The 15,753-nt window shown below is 43.3% G+C and overlaps 1 protein-coding gene across 1 annotated transcript in view; it reads left to right on the forward strand.

Annotated features, from left to right (window-relative positions):
* Window positions 1–7,317: 7,317 nt before the first annotated feature.
* TFB2M (transcription factor B2, mitochondrial) overlaps window positions 7,318–15,753 on the forward strand; it is a gene marked incomplete at both ends in the record, with an annotated part of 20,043 nt that continues 11,607 nt past the window's right edge. The window contains 5 exons of the mRNA XM_080698691.1: window positions 7,318–7,624; window positions 8,743–8,831; window positions 10,749–10,902; window positions 11,217–11,365; window positions 15,689–15,753. The exon at window positions 15,689–15,753 is cut by the window's right edge and continues 25 nt beyond it. Of these exons, the coding sequence (XP_080554817.1) occupies window positions 7,318–7,624; window positions 8,743–8,831; window positions 10,749–10,902; window positions 11,217–11,365; window positions 15,689–15,753 (764 nt within the window). The remainder of the gene's footprint in view (window positions 7,625–8,742; window positions 8,832–10,748; window positions 10,903–11,216; window positions 11,366–15,688) is intronic.

Raw genomic sequence — 15,753 nt, forward strand, 5'->3', positions numbered from 1 at the left:
ATGCCCCTGGGTTCCATTCCCAGACCCACAAAAAAAAAAAAAAAAAAGAAAGAAAAAAAAAAAAGGAAAAGAAACAGAGTCTCACTAAGTTGCTAAGAGACTCACTAACTTTTGCTGAGACTGACCTTGAACCTTCATTCCTCCTGTCTCAGCCTCCCAAATACTGACCATACAGGCATCTGCCATGGCACCTGGCTTTTTTTTTTAATAAACTGTTCAATACTATGGCAAAATTTTGAAATCGCAGTACTTCAGAGGCTAAGAGAGTAGGGAATCACAGATTTGACAGTACTCCATAATTAGCAAGACTGTGTGTGTGTGCGTGCACATGTCTCACTGGGGATTGAGCAGGAACATCCTACCTTTGAGCTACACCTCAGCCTTACTTTATTTTGAAACAGGGTCTCACTAAGTTGTAGAAGGCCTAAATTGCTGAGATTGGCCACAAATCTTGCGATCCTCCTGCCTCAACCTCCGGAGTACTGGAGTTATATCTGTGCTCCACCATACCTGGCTTGTAAGATCTTATTTCAAAATGAAAAAATTAAACTAAAATTGACTGGGAGTGTAGTAAAGAAGTATAACTCCCCTAGGTTTAATACCTAGCCACAAAAATAAATAAAATAAATAATCTAATAAAATTGTACTAGCTATGCTTGTAATTCCAGCATTTGGGAGGCTAAGACAGGAGGATCAACGTTCGGGTACAGCCTCAGCTACTTAGTGATGCCCTTTGCAACTCATTGAGACACTTTTAAAATAAAGAATAAAAAATAGGGCTGGGGGTGTAGCTCGGAGGTAGAATGCCTCTGGGCTCGCCCAGTACCACACACACACACAAAATTATACTGTCTATATTGAGGTATGTATCATGGTGCTACAATATACATACATACATACATATATAAACAGTTGTTATAGTAAAACAAATGAACGTGCTCACCATCTCCTATGGTACTCATTTTCCTCCCTGTGGCAGGAGCAGCTATCATCTGCTCATTTAGCAAAAGCTCTTGAACAGAATGCGCTATTGTCAACTCTATTTCTCACCCTGTACATTTGATCTCTTAGCCTTACATCTTTGCTTCTTTGTATCCTTTCACCCACTGCTCCTCATTTCCTCCCCACAATCTTGACCAGTATTTGTTTATTGCAGAGAGCTTCACCAAATTGCTGAGGCTGGCCAGGAATTTGTGATCCTCCTGTCTCATCCTCCCAAACCTGCAAAACCACCCTGGCTCTGTATTTTGTTTCTTAACCATCTACTTTCATTTTTTGTTGTTCTGTTTGTAGTACTGGGAGATTTCACTCAACAATGCTTAACGTGTGAAGTTTTTTGTTTGTTTCTTTTTATTGAGACAGGGTCTTGCTAAATTGCCCAAGATGGCCTTGAACTTGTATCTTCTTGCCTCAGCCTCAGCCTCCAGAGTCTCTAGACTAGAGGTGTGCTGCACTTGGCAGCCATCTAGTTTTCTTTCTTTTCTTTCTTTCTTTTTTTTTTTTTTTTTTTTTTTGGCGGTACTGTAGATGGAACCTGAGCCACCCCACCCCCCTGGCCTATTTTTTATTCTTTACTTTGAAACAGGGTCTCTCACTGAGTTGCAGAAGGCCTCACTAGGTAGCTGAGGCTTCCAAGAATCACAATCCTCCTGTCTCAGCCTCCTAAGTGCTGGGATTACAAGCCTAAACCACCACACCAGGCTGGCAGCCATGAGTTTTAAATGCAAATGAAATCTCTATTATCTTATAGAATGTGCCCTGTCTCTTTGGGACAGGAGCAAGGCTCAGTCACTATATTCCTTCCATCATTTTATGCTTGGTCCTCTAGTTCTCCATACGGCCTATGAAGACTAGATTTTACAGAGACAGTCTGTTTCTAACTAGTTCATTTAAAAAACTTTTCACTGCATAAAGGTGGAGAAGAGGGCATATTTCTTGTATTAAATTACAACAAATACTAATTAAGCCTCCAGGCTAATTTTACATTAAATATACCTGTAACACACTAAAGCTAATATAGTTTATTAGAGTACTGGGGTCAAGGCAGGGACAAGGATTGGTCTGGTGATCTTACAGAGGTCAGCTAGCCTCAGGGTTACACTCCAGCTCTGACTCACAGGTGGCCTCCTGCAAATCACCATGCCTGGTGCAAAACAGCAGGGACCTAGACTGCTAAGCAGTGACTTAAGGCTGCCATGCTGCCCACCAAATACAAATTCAGTTTCCCAGAGCTTGAGCCATGAATCATAACCTCTTCCTTTCTAAATTTTGCTAAAAAATGTTTTGATCTTTCCTTTGACAAGAAACATGATGATAAGGAAAAGCACATTTCCAAACTCTTGGCCATACCTGAACCTGGTTCATAAAATACAAGTACTGTTTACAATAAAGTTCAATCTTAAAGGTTGTCAAGCTCTCCCTACTAAATGCCAATGGATTTAGTAGACTCACACAGTGCTTTGACACACTGTTGACATGCAGGTTTAAATAACTGTAACAATGACACCCCAGGAAGTGACTGAACACTGTATTCATCTTATGATCCTCATTAAACAAGGACTCACTGAAGAAACATGCAACTCGGTGTTCATACAGTCAACATTAACAGGAGACTTATTTCTTAGAATGCTCTTCCAGTAGAGAATCTTCTGAGAATCCAGGCACTTCAAGAAAAGGAGCTTGTAATTTAGCCTGCACCTCCAGAATCATACTATCAAGGTAGGTAGGCACTGTACAAATGGCAAAGCCATAGACAGGCTCCTGATGGAGCTGACATGAGCCACCTGTGACTACTGAGCACTTAAAATGTAGCTAGTCTGGATTGAGATGTTTATAAGTATAAAATAGACATCAGAATTTGCCAATTTATTGTAAGTTAATGAAAAAAATCTCATTTTTAATTTTAATCAATTGGATGTTGAAATAATATACAAGGCCAATAAAAATTTCTTTTTTTGTATGTGTGGTTCTGGGGATTTAACCCAGGGGCATTCTACCTCCAAGCTACACCCCTAGCCTTATTTTTTTATTTTGAAACAGTCTCATTAAGTTGTGGAGTACCTCAATAAGTAGCTGAGGCTGTCTGAGAACCCAAGATCCTTCTGTCTCGGCCTCCCAAGTACTGGGATTACAAGCATGCGCCTGCCACCACACCTGGTTTTTATTTTTTATTTTGAAACAAGGTCTCATTAAGTTGCAGAGGGCCTCACTAAGTAGGTGAGGCTGGTCACAAACCTGTGATCCTCCTGTGTCAGCCTCCCAAGTACTGGGATTACAGGTGTGCCTGGCTATATGTTTGTTATGTATTTGCTTATTAATTTCTGTGGAACTGGAGATGGAACCCAGGGACATTCTCAAGCCCTATTCTCCTACTATTTTTTTTAAACGGTACTGAGGATAGAACCTGGGGGGGGGGTATTCTACCTTTGAGCTACAGCCCCAATCCTACTTTTTTTCTCTCTCTTTTTTTTTTTTTTTTTTTGAAACAAGGCCTTACTGAGTTGCAAAGGGCCTAAGTAGTAACTAAGGCTGTCTGTGAACCACATTCCTCCTGTGTCAGCCTCTCAAATGCTGGGATTACAAGCATGGGTCCCCACACCCAGTTTAGACAAATACCTTTAAGTAATCATAAAAAAAAAATGCTCAGCAGAATCACTTAGTCATTTGAAAGATATCTTCAAAAAGGAAAAAATTGCACAGGATGCAAAACCATACCATTTAAGAAAATGAGATGGAAAATAAAGTTTTTCTTAATAAAATAGGTCTAAATGCTAATTATAAAATTCATCTCTAGCTGGGCCTGGTGGTGGATGCCTGTAATCCCAGTACTTTGGAAGCTGAGACAGAAGGCTTCGAAGTCAGCCTCAGCTTAGTGAGGCTCTCAGCAATTTAGCAAGACCACATTTCCAAATAAAAAATAGGTCCAGGTATCGTAGCACATGCTTCTAATCCCAGCATTCAAGAGACAGAGATCAGAGAATCGCAGTTTGCAGACAGCTTTAGCTACTTAGAGAAACCCTTCACAACTTAGTGAGACCCTGTTTCAAAAATAAGGTAGAAGACCCCTGTGTTCCACGCCAAGTACCATAATAAAAACATCTCTGAAGTGAAATAAATTTTTCTTTCATTTGTTAGCACCTGGGGCTTCAGGGAAAAAAATACATATATATGATTCTTTTTTAACATTCAATCACTTTCAATCATAAAGAAGTGAATCATCAACATTATAAAAAGGCAAATTCTTGTAACTTATTTTTTTCCCAGCACTTGGAATTGAATCCCGGGGCATTTTACCTACAAACTAAGCCCTCAGCCCTTTTTGTTTTGTTTTGTTTGCAGGATTGAGGATTGAACCTAGGGGTATTCCACCTCCAAGCTACACCCCAGGCCTTTTATTTATTTTGAAACAGAGCCTCACTAGGCTGCTGAGAATCTTGCTAAGTTTCTGTGGCTGGCCTCGAACCTGTGATCCTCCTGTTTCAACCGCTGAAGTACTGTACTTACAAGCCTGTGTCATCACACCAGGATTTGTAACTTCTCTTTCCAAAAATCAATTTATATTTATTTATTTATTTATTTATTTATTTATTTATTGTGGGTTTGAGGATGAAAGCCAGGGGCATTCGACCTCTGAACTACACCTCCTGCCCTATTTTTTATTCTTTATTTTAAAACAGGGTCTCACTAAGTCGCAGAGGGACTCACTAAGTAGCTGAGGTTGTCTGCAAACTGCGATCCTCAGGTCTCAGCCTCCCGAATGCTGGGATTACAAGCATCTGCCACCACGCCCGGCCAAAAATCAAAATTTAAGTAACACACTCAATAGCAAAATCTAAAAATTACTTCAGTTTCTCTAAGACCAAGTAAAGTAACTTAGTCCTTTGGTCCACAGATTATGAAATAAGAAAATATACATTAAAACAAGTACTTTTCCTTAGTTATTTTAAAGGTATTTTTGTTGTTCGAGCCTGGGCCTCCCGCATGCTAGGCAAGTGCTCTCTGCCCCTGGTCTACACCCCAGCCCTAAAAAGCATATTTATTCTAAGTGAGATATTCTACAATGTTTCTCTGTGTGAATCGCGTCCTTCCTCTGCCATAAGACACTATTCTGCTTTATTTGCTTTTACAATATTGAGGGCTCCAGGGTTCTTGGCGAAAAACTGTTTTTCACCAGTTTTTCTGAATGTGTGAATTTTTTTTTTTTGTCTTTATTTTGGCACTGGGGATTGAAACCAGGGGCTCTACTTCTACCTTCAAGCTACAGCCCCAGCCCTAATTTTTTTTTCTTTTTGAAACAAGGTCTTACTAAATTGGTGGGTCTCATTAGATTGCTGAGGCGAGCCTTGAACCTGTAATCCTCTTGTCTCAGCCTCCTAAGCACTGGGTTTAAAGATATGCACCATTGCAAGGCTTGAAAATCTTTTTTAAGAAATGGGGGGAAAGTCTTCTCAGGTGTTCAGCAGATGCCAAAGCCGCCTTCAGAAATTTTTCAATAAGGAAACCACACAAAAGAAAACAAACCAGGCGTGGTGGTGCAGATTTGTAAGCCCAGTACCTGAGAGGCTGAGACAGGAGGATGGCAGTTTCAAGCCAGCCTGAGCAATTTAGCAAGGTCCTTTGCAATTTAGACCCTGTTTCCAAATAATAAAATCGGCCCCGGGTGTAGCTCAGAGGTAGAATGCCCCTGGATTCTGCCGGGCGTGGTGGCACACACTTGTAATCCCCGCGCGCTTGGGAGGCGGAGACAGGAGGATCGCGCAGGTTCGAAGCCAGCCGCGCGGGCTGGCTTAGGAGACCCTGTTTCCAAATAAAAAAGTATAAAAAATAGGTCTGGGAGTGTAGTCCAGAAGCAGAAGGGCTTCCAGGAACCCCAGTACCACCAAAAAGAAAGAAAGAAAGAAAGAAAGAAAGAAAGAAAGAAAGAAAGCCCCTGGATTCTACCCTAATCCCACAATAATCAAAAAGGAAGAAAAAAAAAAGGAAAGAAAACTTTAAGAAATTAAGATAAATGAGCAAATCCTCAGTGTTTCAACAGATTACTTACTCCAAAAAAACTAATAATCCCCAAATGGCCGTATGTGGTTGTCAATTCTGTTCCCTGGAGTGTTATCAGCTAAAGATAATCTCTGTACTATTTGTTAGGTGTGCATTCCTCAGACACCTTTTCTTTGTGTATTTACAGCCGACCTCAATTATGTTGTTCGCAGTAGAGTAAGCAGAGAGGGCTTTAAGCTCCGGAGATGCGTTGATTAGCTGCAGTTTCCTGCATTGGTGGAAAGGATAATGGGTAAAGCCCTTTCGGAGGAGGAGGATGAACCTCAAACACTGAAACCACTCTCAAAGGCTCAGGTCTTCTAACATTGCCCGACAGACTGCCAACATTTCCATTAGAGCATCCTATTTATAGTCTGCGGAATCAGTCTTTTAAATTGCCCTCCACAGTACAAGGTGTTTCAGTTTACACCGGCAATAAAATAAGCATCCGAAGGCTTTAATCCTTTAACGCTTAGAAAGAGATCTTAAGCCTTTAAATCTTAATGTTCAGATCTGAAACTAAGACTTTCAAAAATAAGGCTGAAATGTTAAGGTACATGTTGGCCCAGAGGGAGGCACGGGCGCCCCGGTGGCAGCTGACCGCCCCGCGGCCGGGGAGGCAAGCCCGCGGGCGGGCGGGCGCGGAGGGCCGGCTCGGGGAGGGCGGCCGCGCGCGGGGCAGAGCCGCGGAGCCGCAGCGGCTGGAGGCGGAGGAGCCGCGGCGGCTGCTCGCCGGCTCCCGGGGCTCCCGGGGCTCCCTGGCCGCCGCCCGCCGGCGACCGCGCTCGCGCTGCTCACCTGGGAAGCCGCGGCCACAGGAGAGCTACCGCGGGGCGCCGGCTCCGTCCCCAGCCCCGCTCGCTGACATGGCGCCGCCGAGCTGTCACTCGGCCGGCTCTGCGTCCCGCGGCTCGGGCGGCTCGGACGCTCCGGCCTCGGCCCCGCCTCCCTCGGCGCGGCGCGGCCCCCGGGCTGGCTGGAGGGCGGCCCGGGCCGCGGAGCATAGAGCGCGGGCGGCTAGAGAGGCAGCGCTGGGGCGGGCGACCATAGAGCGCCGTGCGGACACGCCCGTCCGCGCGCTCGCGAGTCTCCGGCGGCGGCCGGGCCGGAAGCGGAAGTGAGGGGAGCGCGCAGGCTCAGAGGGCGGCCGACGCCGGCGCCGGCGGCTGCGCTTACTTCCGCCTGGTCTAGTCGGGCGGCTAGAGGTTGCACGTGGGATGCTCGGCCCCGGCTTCGCCCAAGTGGAGACCCTCGGCGATCGCTGGGGCGGCCCTCGAGACAAGGATGTTGGGCCCGGCAGCTCAGCTTCCTCCGAGGCTGGCGCTGTCCGTTTGGGCTGGGGCTGGTCGCCTGTGCAGTTTGAAGTCCAGAGCAGCTACGCGGAAGGACGCGCCCGCGGCTCGCCGAGAACTGTCCGACTTCCCTCTGCGGTCGCCGGATTCGGATTCGGAGGAATTGGCGTTTTATACGTCCAAGTCCCGCTTTGATCCCAAGCGTTACGTAACCAGCCGGAGATTGGCCCAGACCCTGGTGCAAGTCATGGGTGGGACAGGAAAAAATTTCCGCAACCTATTTCTGGAATGCAATCCAGGTGAGTCGATTAGATTGCATTTTCTTGGACGTTGATCCCTTCCACAAATTTGTTTTGACCGTCCTGGTTGCTGTTTATGGCACTGCCCTTCCCTTTCAAGCAGCTTATTTGGAGAGCTTGCCCTCAACATAAGCATATGATTTGTACAAATAATGGTGCTACAAAGTACTCCTGTGACAATTTGCACTTAATGCAGTATTTTAAGATTTGCTTATAGCTTTCACCTCCCCAAATAATTGTAAAGTCAAAGAAGCTTATCTTATCCTTCTTGTGCAATTCCTGTAACCCGCAGCAAGATGTGGAAACCACAAGATTTATACATTTTTAGGAGTATTTTTTAGAGCACCATTTCCTGTCAGAGTGAGTTCTGTTTAGGTTTGACAGCACTTTGATGGTTAAAGCATCTACATAGTTTATGAGAGAGTGGTAGGTTTCAGGCGACCCTTTCTTTTGCTTTTTTCTATCTGAGAGTGACATGTGATTAAGTGTGTCAGTGTTTTCCTGGGCGAGGTAGCACACGCCTGTAATCCCAGTATTTGGGAGACAGACTGGATCACAAGTTCAGCATCTCTGACCTTGGTTCAAAAAAATATATATAAAGTTGCCTGGCGGTGGCACACGCTTGTAATCCCCGCGTTTGGGATTACAAGGAGGAATCACGCAGGTTCGAAGCCAGCTGCGTGCGCTCGCTTAGGAGACCCTGTTTCCAAATAAAAATGTAAAAATAGGTTTGGAAGTGTAGCCCGGAGGTAGAAGGGCTTCCAGGAACCCCAGTACCCCTCTCTCTCTCTCTCTCTCTATATATATATATATATATATATCTCTCTCTCTCTCTCTCTCATATATATATATATATATATATATATATATATATATATATATCAAGTGTTTCAGTCACTGACAAAATAGATTCAAGCCAAGCTGTATGTTTACCATGGTGGGATGTTGGAGTAAAATAATGTTCCAATTCCCATTTTCCTTATATGTGAAAAGAAGAATGATGTCTACCCTGGGGATATTTTAAGAACTAAAACTAGATAATGCTTTGTATAACGACTGATGTTAAAACATATTATGTTGTTTGTTTTGTACATAAACTTTCTGTTCTATTAATCTAGGTCCTGGAATCCTGACTCAGGCATTACTTAAAACTGGTGCCAAAGTAATTGCCCTTGAAAGTGACAAAACTTATATTCCACATTTGGAGGTATATTTTAGTTCCTAAAAATAATTTATTGTTAAGTCAGCTAACTTTGAGTAGTAAAGGGAAACAGAATTGAGTAGGCTACTTTTATAAAAGATTATTTTAGCACCATTTCTTGAATCTTGTTGTCCCTAGTGAATAAAGCACATTAAATATTTAATGCTTGCCAGTGGTGGCTCATGCCTGTAATCTGAATACTTGGGAGGCTGAGATCTGAGGGTCAGGGGTTCAAGGCTAACCTCAGCAATTTAGTAGGGCCCTGTTTCAATTACAATATAAAAAGGGCTTGGGAGGGGGACTTTCCCGCTCGGGACCCCCCTCCCCTTTTGGGGAGCTGTTCTCTCTCTCGCAGGTCGTGTTGGCCCTGAGAGAAGGCAGAGTGCATCTGAGGGCACGTGGCTCGGGCGATTCTTGAGTAGTGACCTGAAGGCCTCTGCTGGACATCATGGCTGGCCAAGCCCCTAGGGGTGACCTGTACCTCTTTTCTGGCAGCTCGTGTGGACTCTGGGAGAAAGTAGTTTGCAACTGATGGGCACTTGGCTCGGGCAACACTCGGGTAGTGACCCTGAAGGCAGCTACTGGACCCCGGAGTTCCGACCGACCCTATGGGGTGTTCGGCCACTTTTCTCTATTCCCTTCTGGCAGATCACGTGGACTCCGAAAGAAAGCAGCCTGCAGCTGAAGGCAATTCGGCTTGGGCTACTCTCAAGTATTGTCCTGAAGGCAGCTGCTGGACCCAGAGTTCCAGCCCCTTTGGGGGCGTGCAGCCACCCTTGCCCCATTCCCTGCTGCTTCCAATAAACCTTTTACTCCCCTTAAAAAAGGGGGGGGGGGCTTGGGAAAGCCTGCTTTATGGTACAAGCTTGTAATCCCAGTACTTGGGAGGCTGAGATAGGAGGATCACAGGTTTAAGGCCACCCTCAACCAATTAGTGAGACACTGTTTCCAAATAAAAAATAAAATAGGGTTGGGGGCCAGGTGTGGTGGCACATGCTTGTAATCCTAGTACTCTGGAGGGACAGGAGGATCATAGGTTTGTGGCCAGCCTCAGGTACCTAGTGAGGCCCTCTGCTACTTAAGAGACCCTGTTTCAAAATAAAGAATAAAAAATAGGGCTGGGGGTATAACTCAAAGGTAGAATGCTCCTGGGTTCAATTCCTGGTACTGCAAAAAGATAATAATAATAATAATAATAATAATAATAATAATAATAATAATAATAATAATGTTGAGGGTGTAGCCCAGAGGTAGAACACCCCTTGGTTCGATCTCCAGTGCCACCAAAAAAGAAAAAGCCTTTGTTTGTTTTTTGTTTTTGCAGTACTAGGGATGGAACCCAGGGGCATTCTACCTCCAAGCTACACCCCCAGCCCTATTTTTTATTCTTTATTTTGAAACTAGGTCTCACTGAGTTGCAAAGGGCCTCACTAAGTAGTAGCTGAGGTTGTCCTCGAATCACAATCCTCCTATCTCAGCCTTCAAAATGATAGGATTACAAGTGTGTGCCACCACGCCCGGCTAGGCCTAGGGTTTTTAATTTATCACTTAAAATTGCAATATTGTTTTAAACCCTAGTGAATACCAATAGAATTTTCTATACACAAAATTTTGCTGTGACTCAAGGTAGGGGATGTAGCTCAGTGGTATCTGAAGTCTTCCCTAGCATGTGTGATGCCCAGGATTTGATCAGGGTAAAACTAAAAAATTCCCATCACTGTGCATATTAAAAATGTATTGCCTGTCCAGGCCTGGTGGCACTCACCTCTAATCCCAGTGTTTGGGAAACTGAGACAGGAGGATCACAAGTTCAAGGACAGTCTCAGCAACTTAACAAGATCCTGATCCAAAAAAAAATATATATATAGGCCAAGTCTACATAATGCCAAAGTTTCATAACATTTTATCTCTTTGTCTCCTTAGTCCCTAGGGAAAAATAAAGGTAGACAACTAGAAGTCTTCCACTGTGACTTTTTTAAACTGGATCCTGATAACTGTGAACTACCAAAACCACCTGTTATGGAGTCACAAGTACTTTTTAAGAAATTAGGGATAAAAGCACTTCCTTGGTCAACAGGTAAGTTTTGTCCTTGACTCAGACAAGTGCCTTATAGTTTGTCAGCTTGCTTAGCAATAGGCCTGGTTTGTTTACTGGATTTATGTACAAGTTATGCTGTTCAGTTCATGAGCAGCTGCTCCTGAGTTGAATATGCCATTCCCCTCCCATGGTACAGATCACAATTTTCTCAAAGACCAAGTTTCCTAACAGAAAGGTAGTAGAGCTTGCTTTTCATTTAAATCAGTTTAAAATTAACATTGTTCACTTTGTTTGCATTGTAAAATATGGTTATAGGAAAAAGTGTTAAGAATTTTCCTAAAATCTTTTTGCAGGTAGTCCATTAAAAGTAATTGGAATCTTCCCAATTAAAGGTGAAAGAAATGCACTTTGGAAACTTCTCCACGATATATATGCTTGTGATTCTATATATAGATACGGACGAATCGAACTATATATGTTTATCAGTGAAAAAGAATACCAGGTTGGTTATTAGGAAGTAGCTATTTATTTAGTGTTTGTTTGGTACTGGGGATTGAACCCCCAGGTCTTCTCCAAGCCACATCCCCAGCCCTTTTTATTTTTTTTAAAACAGGGTCTTGCTAGCTGGGCGTGGTGGTGCACATTTATAACCCCAGCATTCAAGAGGCTGAGACCAGAGGATCGCAGTTGGCAGGCAGCCTCAGCTACTTACTGAGGCCCTCCGCAACTTAATGAGACCCTGTTTCAAAATAAAGAATAAAAAATAGGGCAGGGGGTGTAGCTCAGAGGTTGAATGCCCCTGGGTTTCATCTCCAAACCCACAAAAACAAAACAAAACAGGGTCTTGAGTTGCTTGGGCGGGCCTCAAATCTATGATCTTCCTTTCTGAGATTCTCATACTAAGATTTACAGGCATGCACCACGAACCCTAGTTTAAGATTGTAGAACAGATTTTATTTGGGGAAGGAGGGACTGGGGATTGAACACAGGGACAGGAATTTTTTTTCCCCCCCAATACTGAGGATGGAACTCAGGGGCATTCTGCCTCCGAGCGAAACCCCCAGCCTTAGTTTTTTGGTCTTTTTATTTTTGAAACAGGATGTCACTGAGTTGCAAAGGGCCTTGCTAAGTAGCTGAAGCTGTCCTGGAACTAGGATCCTCAGGTCTCTACCTCCCGAATGCTGGGATTACAAGCCTGCACCACCACGCCTGGCTGAACAGGGATGTTTTGCCTTCTACACCCCTAGCCCTTTTTGTTTTGTTTTGTTTTTATTTCTTTTTGTTGATACTGAAGATAGAACATAGGGGCATTCTACCTCTGAACTGAACTCCCAGCCCTGTTTTAATTTTTATTTTGAAATGGGGTTGCACTAAGTTGCTGAGACAGTCCTTAAACTTGTGAATCTCCTGCCTCAGCCTCCCAAGGACTAAGATTACAAGGGTGTGCCACCATGCCCGTCCCTTTTTATTTTTGAAATGGGGTCTAGCTAGGTTGTTGGGAGTCTTGCTACCTGCTGAGGCTGGCCTTGAACCTATAATTCTCCTGTCTCAGCCTCCCAAGTAGTGGGATGACAGGCATGTACCACCATGCCCAGCTTGAGCAATCTTTAGATACAGGGGTATTTTTAGTTTCTTAAAAATTTTTTGAGCTGGACATGGTAGATCACACTTGTAATCCTAATATGTGGGAGGCTGAGACAGGAATCGCAGGTTTGTGGCCAGCCTCTGAGATTCTGTTTCAAAATTAAAAATAGGGCCAAGGATGTAGCTCAGAGGTAGGATTCTCATAGGTTCAATCCAAGTACTAGAAAAAGGAAAAAAATTTATTTTTGAAGCTGGGTACAGTGGCGCATGCCAAGTAATTCCAGTACTTGGGAGGCTGAGACAGGAGGATTTTAGGTTCAAGGCCAGCCCCAATAACCTTGTGAGCCCTCCATGAGTTAGTGAGACCCCTATTTGAAAACAGAATATATAATAAGGCTATATGGATGATCATTCCACGGTTTGTGTGTCTGTTCATTCATTAACAGATATTTGATGGCTTCTGCCTTTTGGCTTTTGTGAATAATGCTGTCGTGTACATAGATTTACAAATATTTTGTGATCAAGTCTTTGCTTTCAATTCTTATTGTATATATCCAGAAGTGGAGTTGCTGGCTCATGCAGTAATTCTGAGTTTTTTTGTTTATTTGGTTTTGGTTTTGTGTTTTGTTTTGTTTTTTTTTTTTCGTGGTACTGGGTCAAACTCATGGGCATTGCACTACCGTTTTGCTTTTTAAACAGGTCTCTCCAGGTTATGGAAGGTTTTATTGCTTTGCTGAGACTGTCCTCCAACCTGCAATCCTCCTGTCTCAGCCTTCTGAGTACATCCCACCACACTCAGCTGGCAGTTTTTTCCCCCTCTTTTCTGTGATGCTGGTGATTGAACCAAGGGGCATTCTACTTCTGAGTTACACCCGCAACCCAATTTTACTTTTTGTTTTGAAACAGTGTCTTGCTAGGTTGCTGACACTGTCTTCGAACCTGCAATCATCCTGTCTCGGCCTCCAAAGTACTGGGATTGCAGGAGTTTGCTACCATATGCAGCTTCAGACTTTGTTTTTAAAGATTGCGTAGACTACATTCTGGGTTTCTTAAGATTAAGATTCCATATGAATTTTAGGATGTATTTTTTTATTATTACAAAAAAAGTTGAGTTTCTTTATAGGGATTTATTCAGTGTGTTCTGTACTTTGGTTAGTATTGGCTTTTTTTTTTTTTTTTTTTTTTTTTGCCGAACTGGGATGGAGCCCAAGGGCATTCTACCTCCGAGCTACACCCCTAGGCCTATTTTTTATCCTTTTCTTTTTTTTTTTTTTTTCTTCTTTTTTTTTTTTTTTTCGGCACCAGGGATGGAATCCAGGGGCACTGTACCTGAACACTGCCAGCCCTATTTTTTTTTTTTTTTAAACAGTCTCACTGAGTTATGAAGGGCCTCGCCAGGTAGCTGAGGCTGTCAGTGAACCTCTGAGCCTAAGTAGCTCAAGCTGTCCTTGAACCATGATGCTTCAGTGTCAGCCTCCCTAATGTGAATGTGAATGCTGGGGTTACAAGCCTGCCCACCGTGCCCAGCTCAGTATTGGCATTTTAACTTTACTAAATCTTCCATTCCCTGAACATGAGAAGCCTTACTTAGCCCTTGCCTTCTTTAACAGTGATTATAGTTTTCAATATGCAAATCTTTCACTTGGCTAAGTCCCAGTTTTTTCTTTCTTAATATTTTTTTTATTTTATTTTTACTTTTGTTTCTGGTGGTACTGGGGATTGAACCCATAGCCCCCTTTTTTTTGGTGGTACTGGGGGTGGAACCCAGAGGCTTTCTACCTCTGGACTACACTCCCAAACCCATTTTATATTTTATTTGGAAACAGGGTCTCACTAAGTTGCTGAGAGCCTCACTAAGTAGCTGAGGCTGACTTCGAATCTGTGCAATCCTCCTGTCTCAGCCTCCCAAGCACGGGGATTACAGGCGTGCGCCACGACGCCTGGCTAACCCATAGCCCTTTTGAATTTTTTATTTAAAACAGAATCTTGCTAAGTTGCCAAGGATGGTCTCAAACCTTTCATCCTCGGCTCTGCCTAATGGCATTACAGTACTGGCATTACAAGCATGTGCCACCATGCCTGGCTGGTTTTATATGTGTTTTTATGTTGTTATAAATAAATTTTTAAATTTTTAAATTTTCTTTTTCTGATTTTCCATATTAGTGGACAATAAGAATCAAATATGCAACTGATTCTTGTGTGTTGTTCCTTGTCCTTAGCTTTATTGAATTTGTTATTCTCACAGGGAGAAAACAAATGTGTGTATGTGTGGGTAGTGGAATCTTTAAGGTTTTTAGGTTCGTTGAAGGACATCAGAACAGTTGATTTTAATGATCTTAACTGTTAACTGGCCTTTTTATTCTAGAACCCAGCAACACTTCTTTTCATAAGAGTAAGTGTCCCAGTGAGCAGGGCAGAGGAGGTTGGTTTTATAGAGAGAAAAAAGTGGAAACAAAAACCAAAAAGTGGATTGGTGATGTCAGAATTGCTTGCCATGTAAGGGGGGGACAGGAAAAGAGACCCATAGAAAAATAACTGACTGGTTCATGTCATGTTACTTAAGGAATGAGGCAGAGGGAGCCAAATAAAACAAACCTGCTTGAGGAATTTGGCTGTCCTTACCATTTCTGGGAAGATCAGATAAAGGCTTAGTTTCAGCTTGATCACGGGGACTTCATTGATTTTTAGTCAGATATATAGGGGCCTAGAATGGGAGTTAAGTCCAAAACAAGAGTCTTCTGGCCGGGCGTGGTGGCGCACGCTTGTAATCCCAGCATTCGGGAGGCTGAGACCTGGAGGATCACAGTTCGCGGACAGCTTCAGCTACTTAGTGAGGCCCTCTGCAACTCAGTGAGACCCGGTTTCAAAATAATAAAAAAATAGGGCAGGGGGTGTAGCTCAGAGGTCAAATGCCCCTGGGTTCCATCCCCAGACCCGGAAAAAAAAAAAAAAAGAGTCTTCTGGAATTTTTAGTTAATATTCTTCCTTTTTATTCTCTAATGGAAAGGCATATTGGAGTCATTGACATTACTGTGGAAGGAATGTTTCTTTTATGCCCAGAAGACTTAATGTTACTAATCTGTTGATCATGCATAATAGGAAGTGTTTATTTGTACCAAAGAGTTGTGGGTTGGAATAGTGGGAAATGGAGGAGTAATTGGCTCAGAGACAGAACACCCTAGGATTTAATCCCCAGTACTGAAAAGAAAAAAAAGATAAAATTTATTTTTATTTTTACTAGAAAATCATGGCAAATCCCAGAAATCCACAATTCTACCAAGTATTAAGTGTGCTCTGGCAAGTAGC

Source organism: Muscardinus avellanarius (assembly GCF_963383645.1).
Source record: "Muscardinus avellanarius genome assembly, chromosome: 7".
NCBI classification, from domain to species: domain Eukaryota; kingdom Metazoa; phylum Chordata; class Mammalia; order Rodentia; family Gliridae; genus Muscardinus; species Muscardinus avellanarius.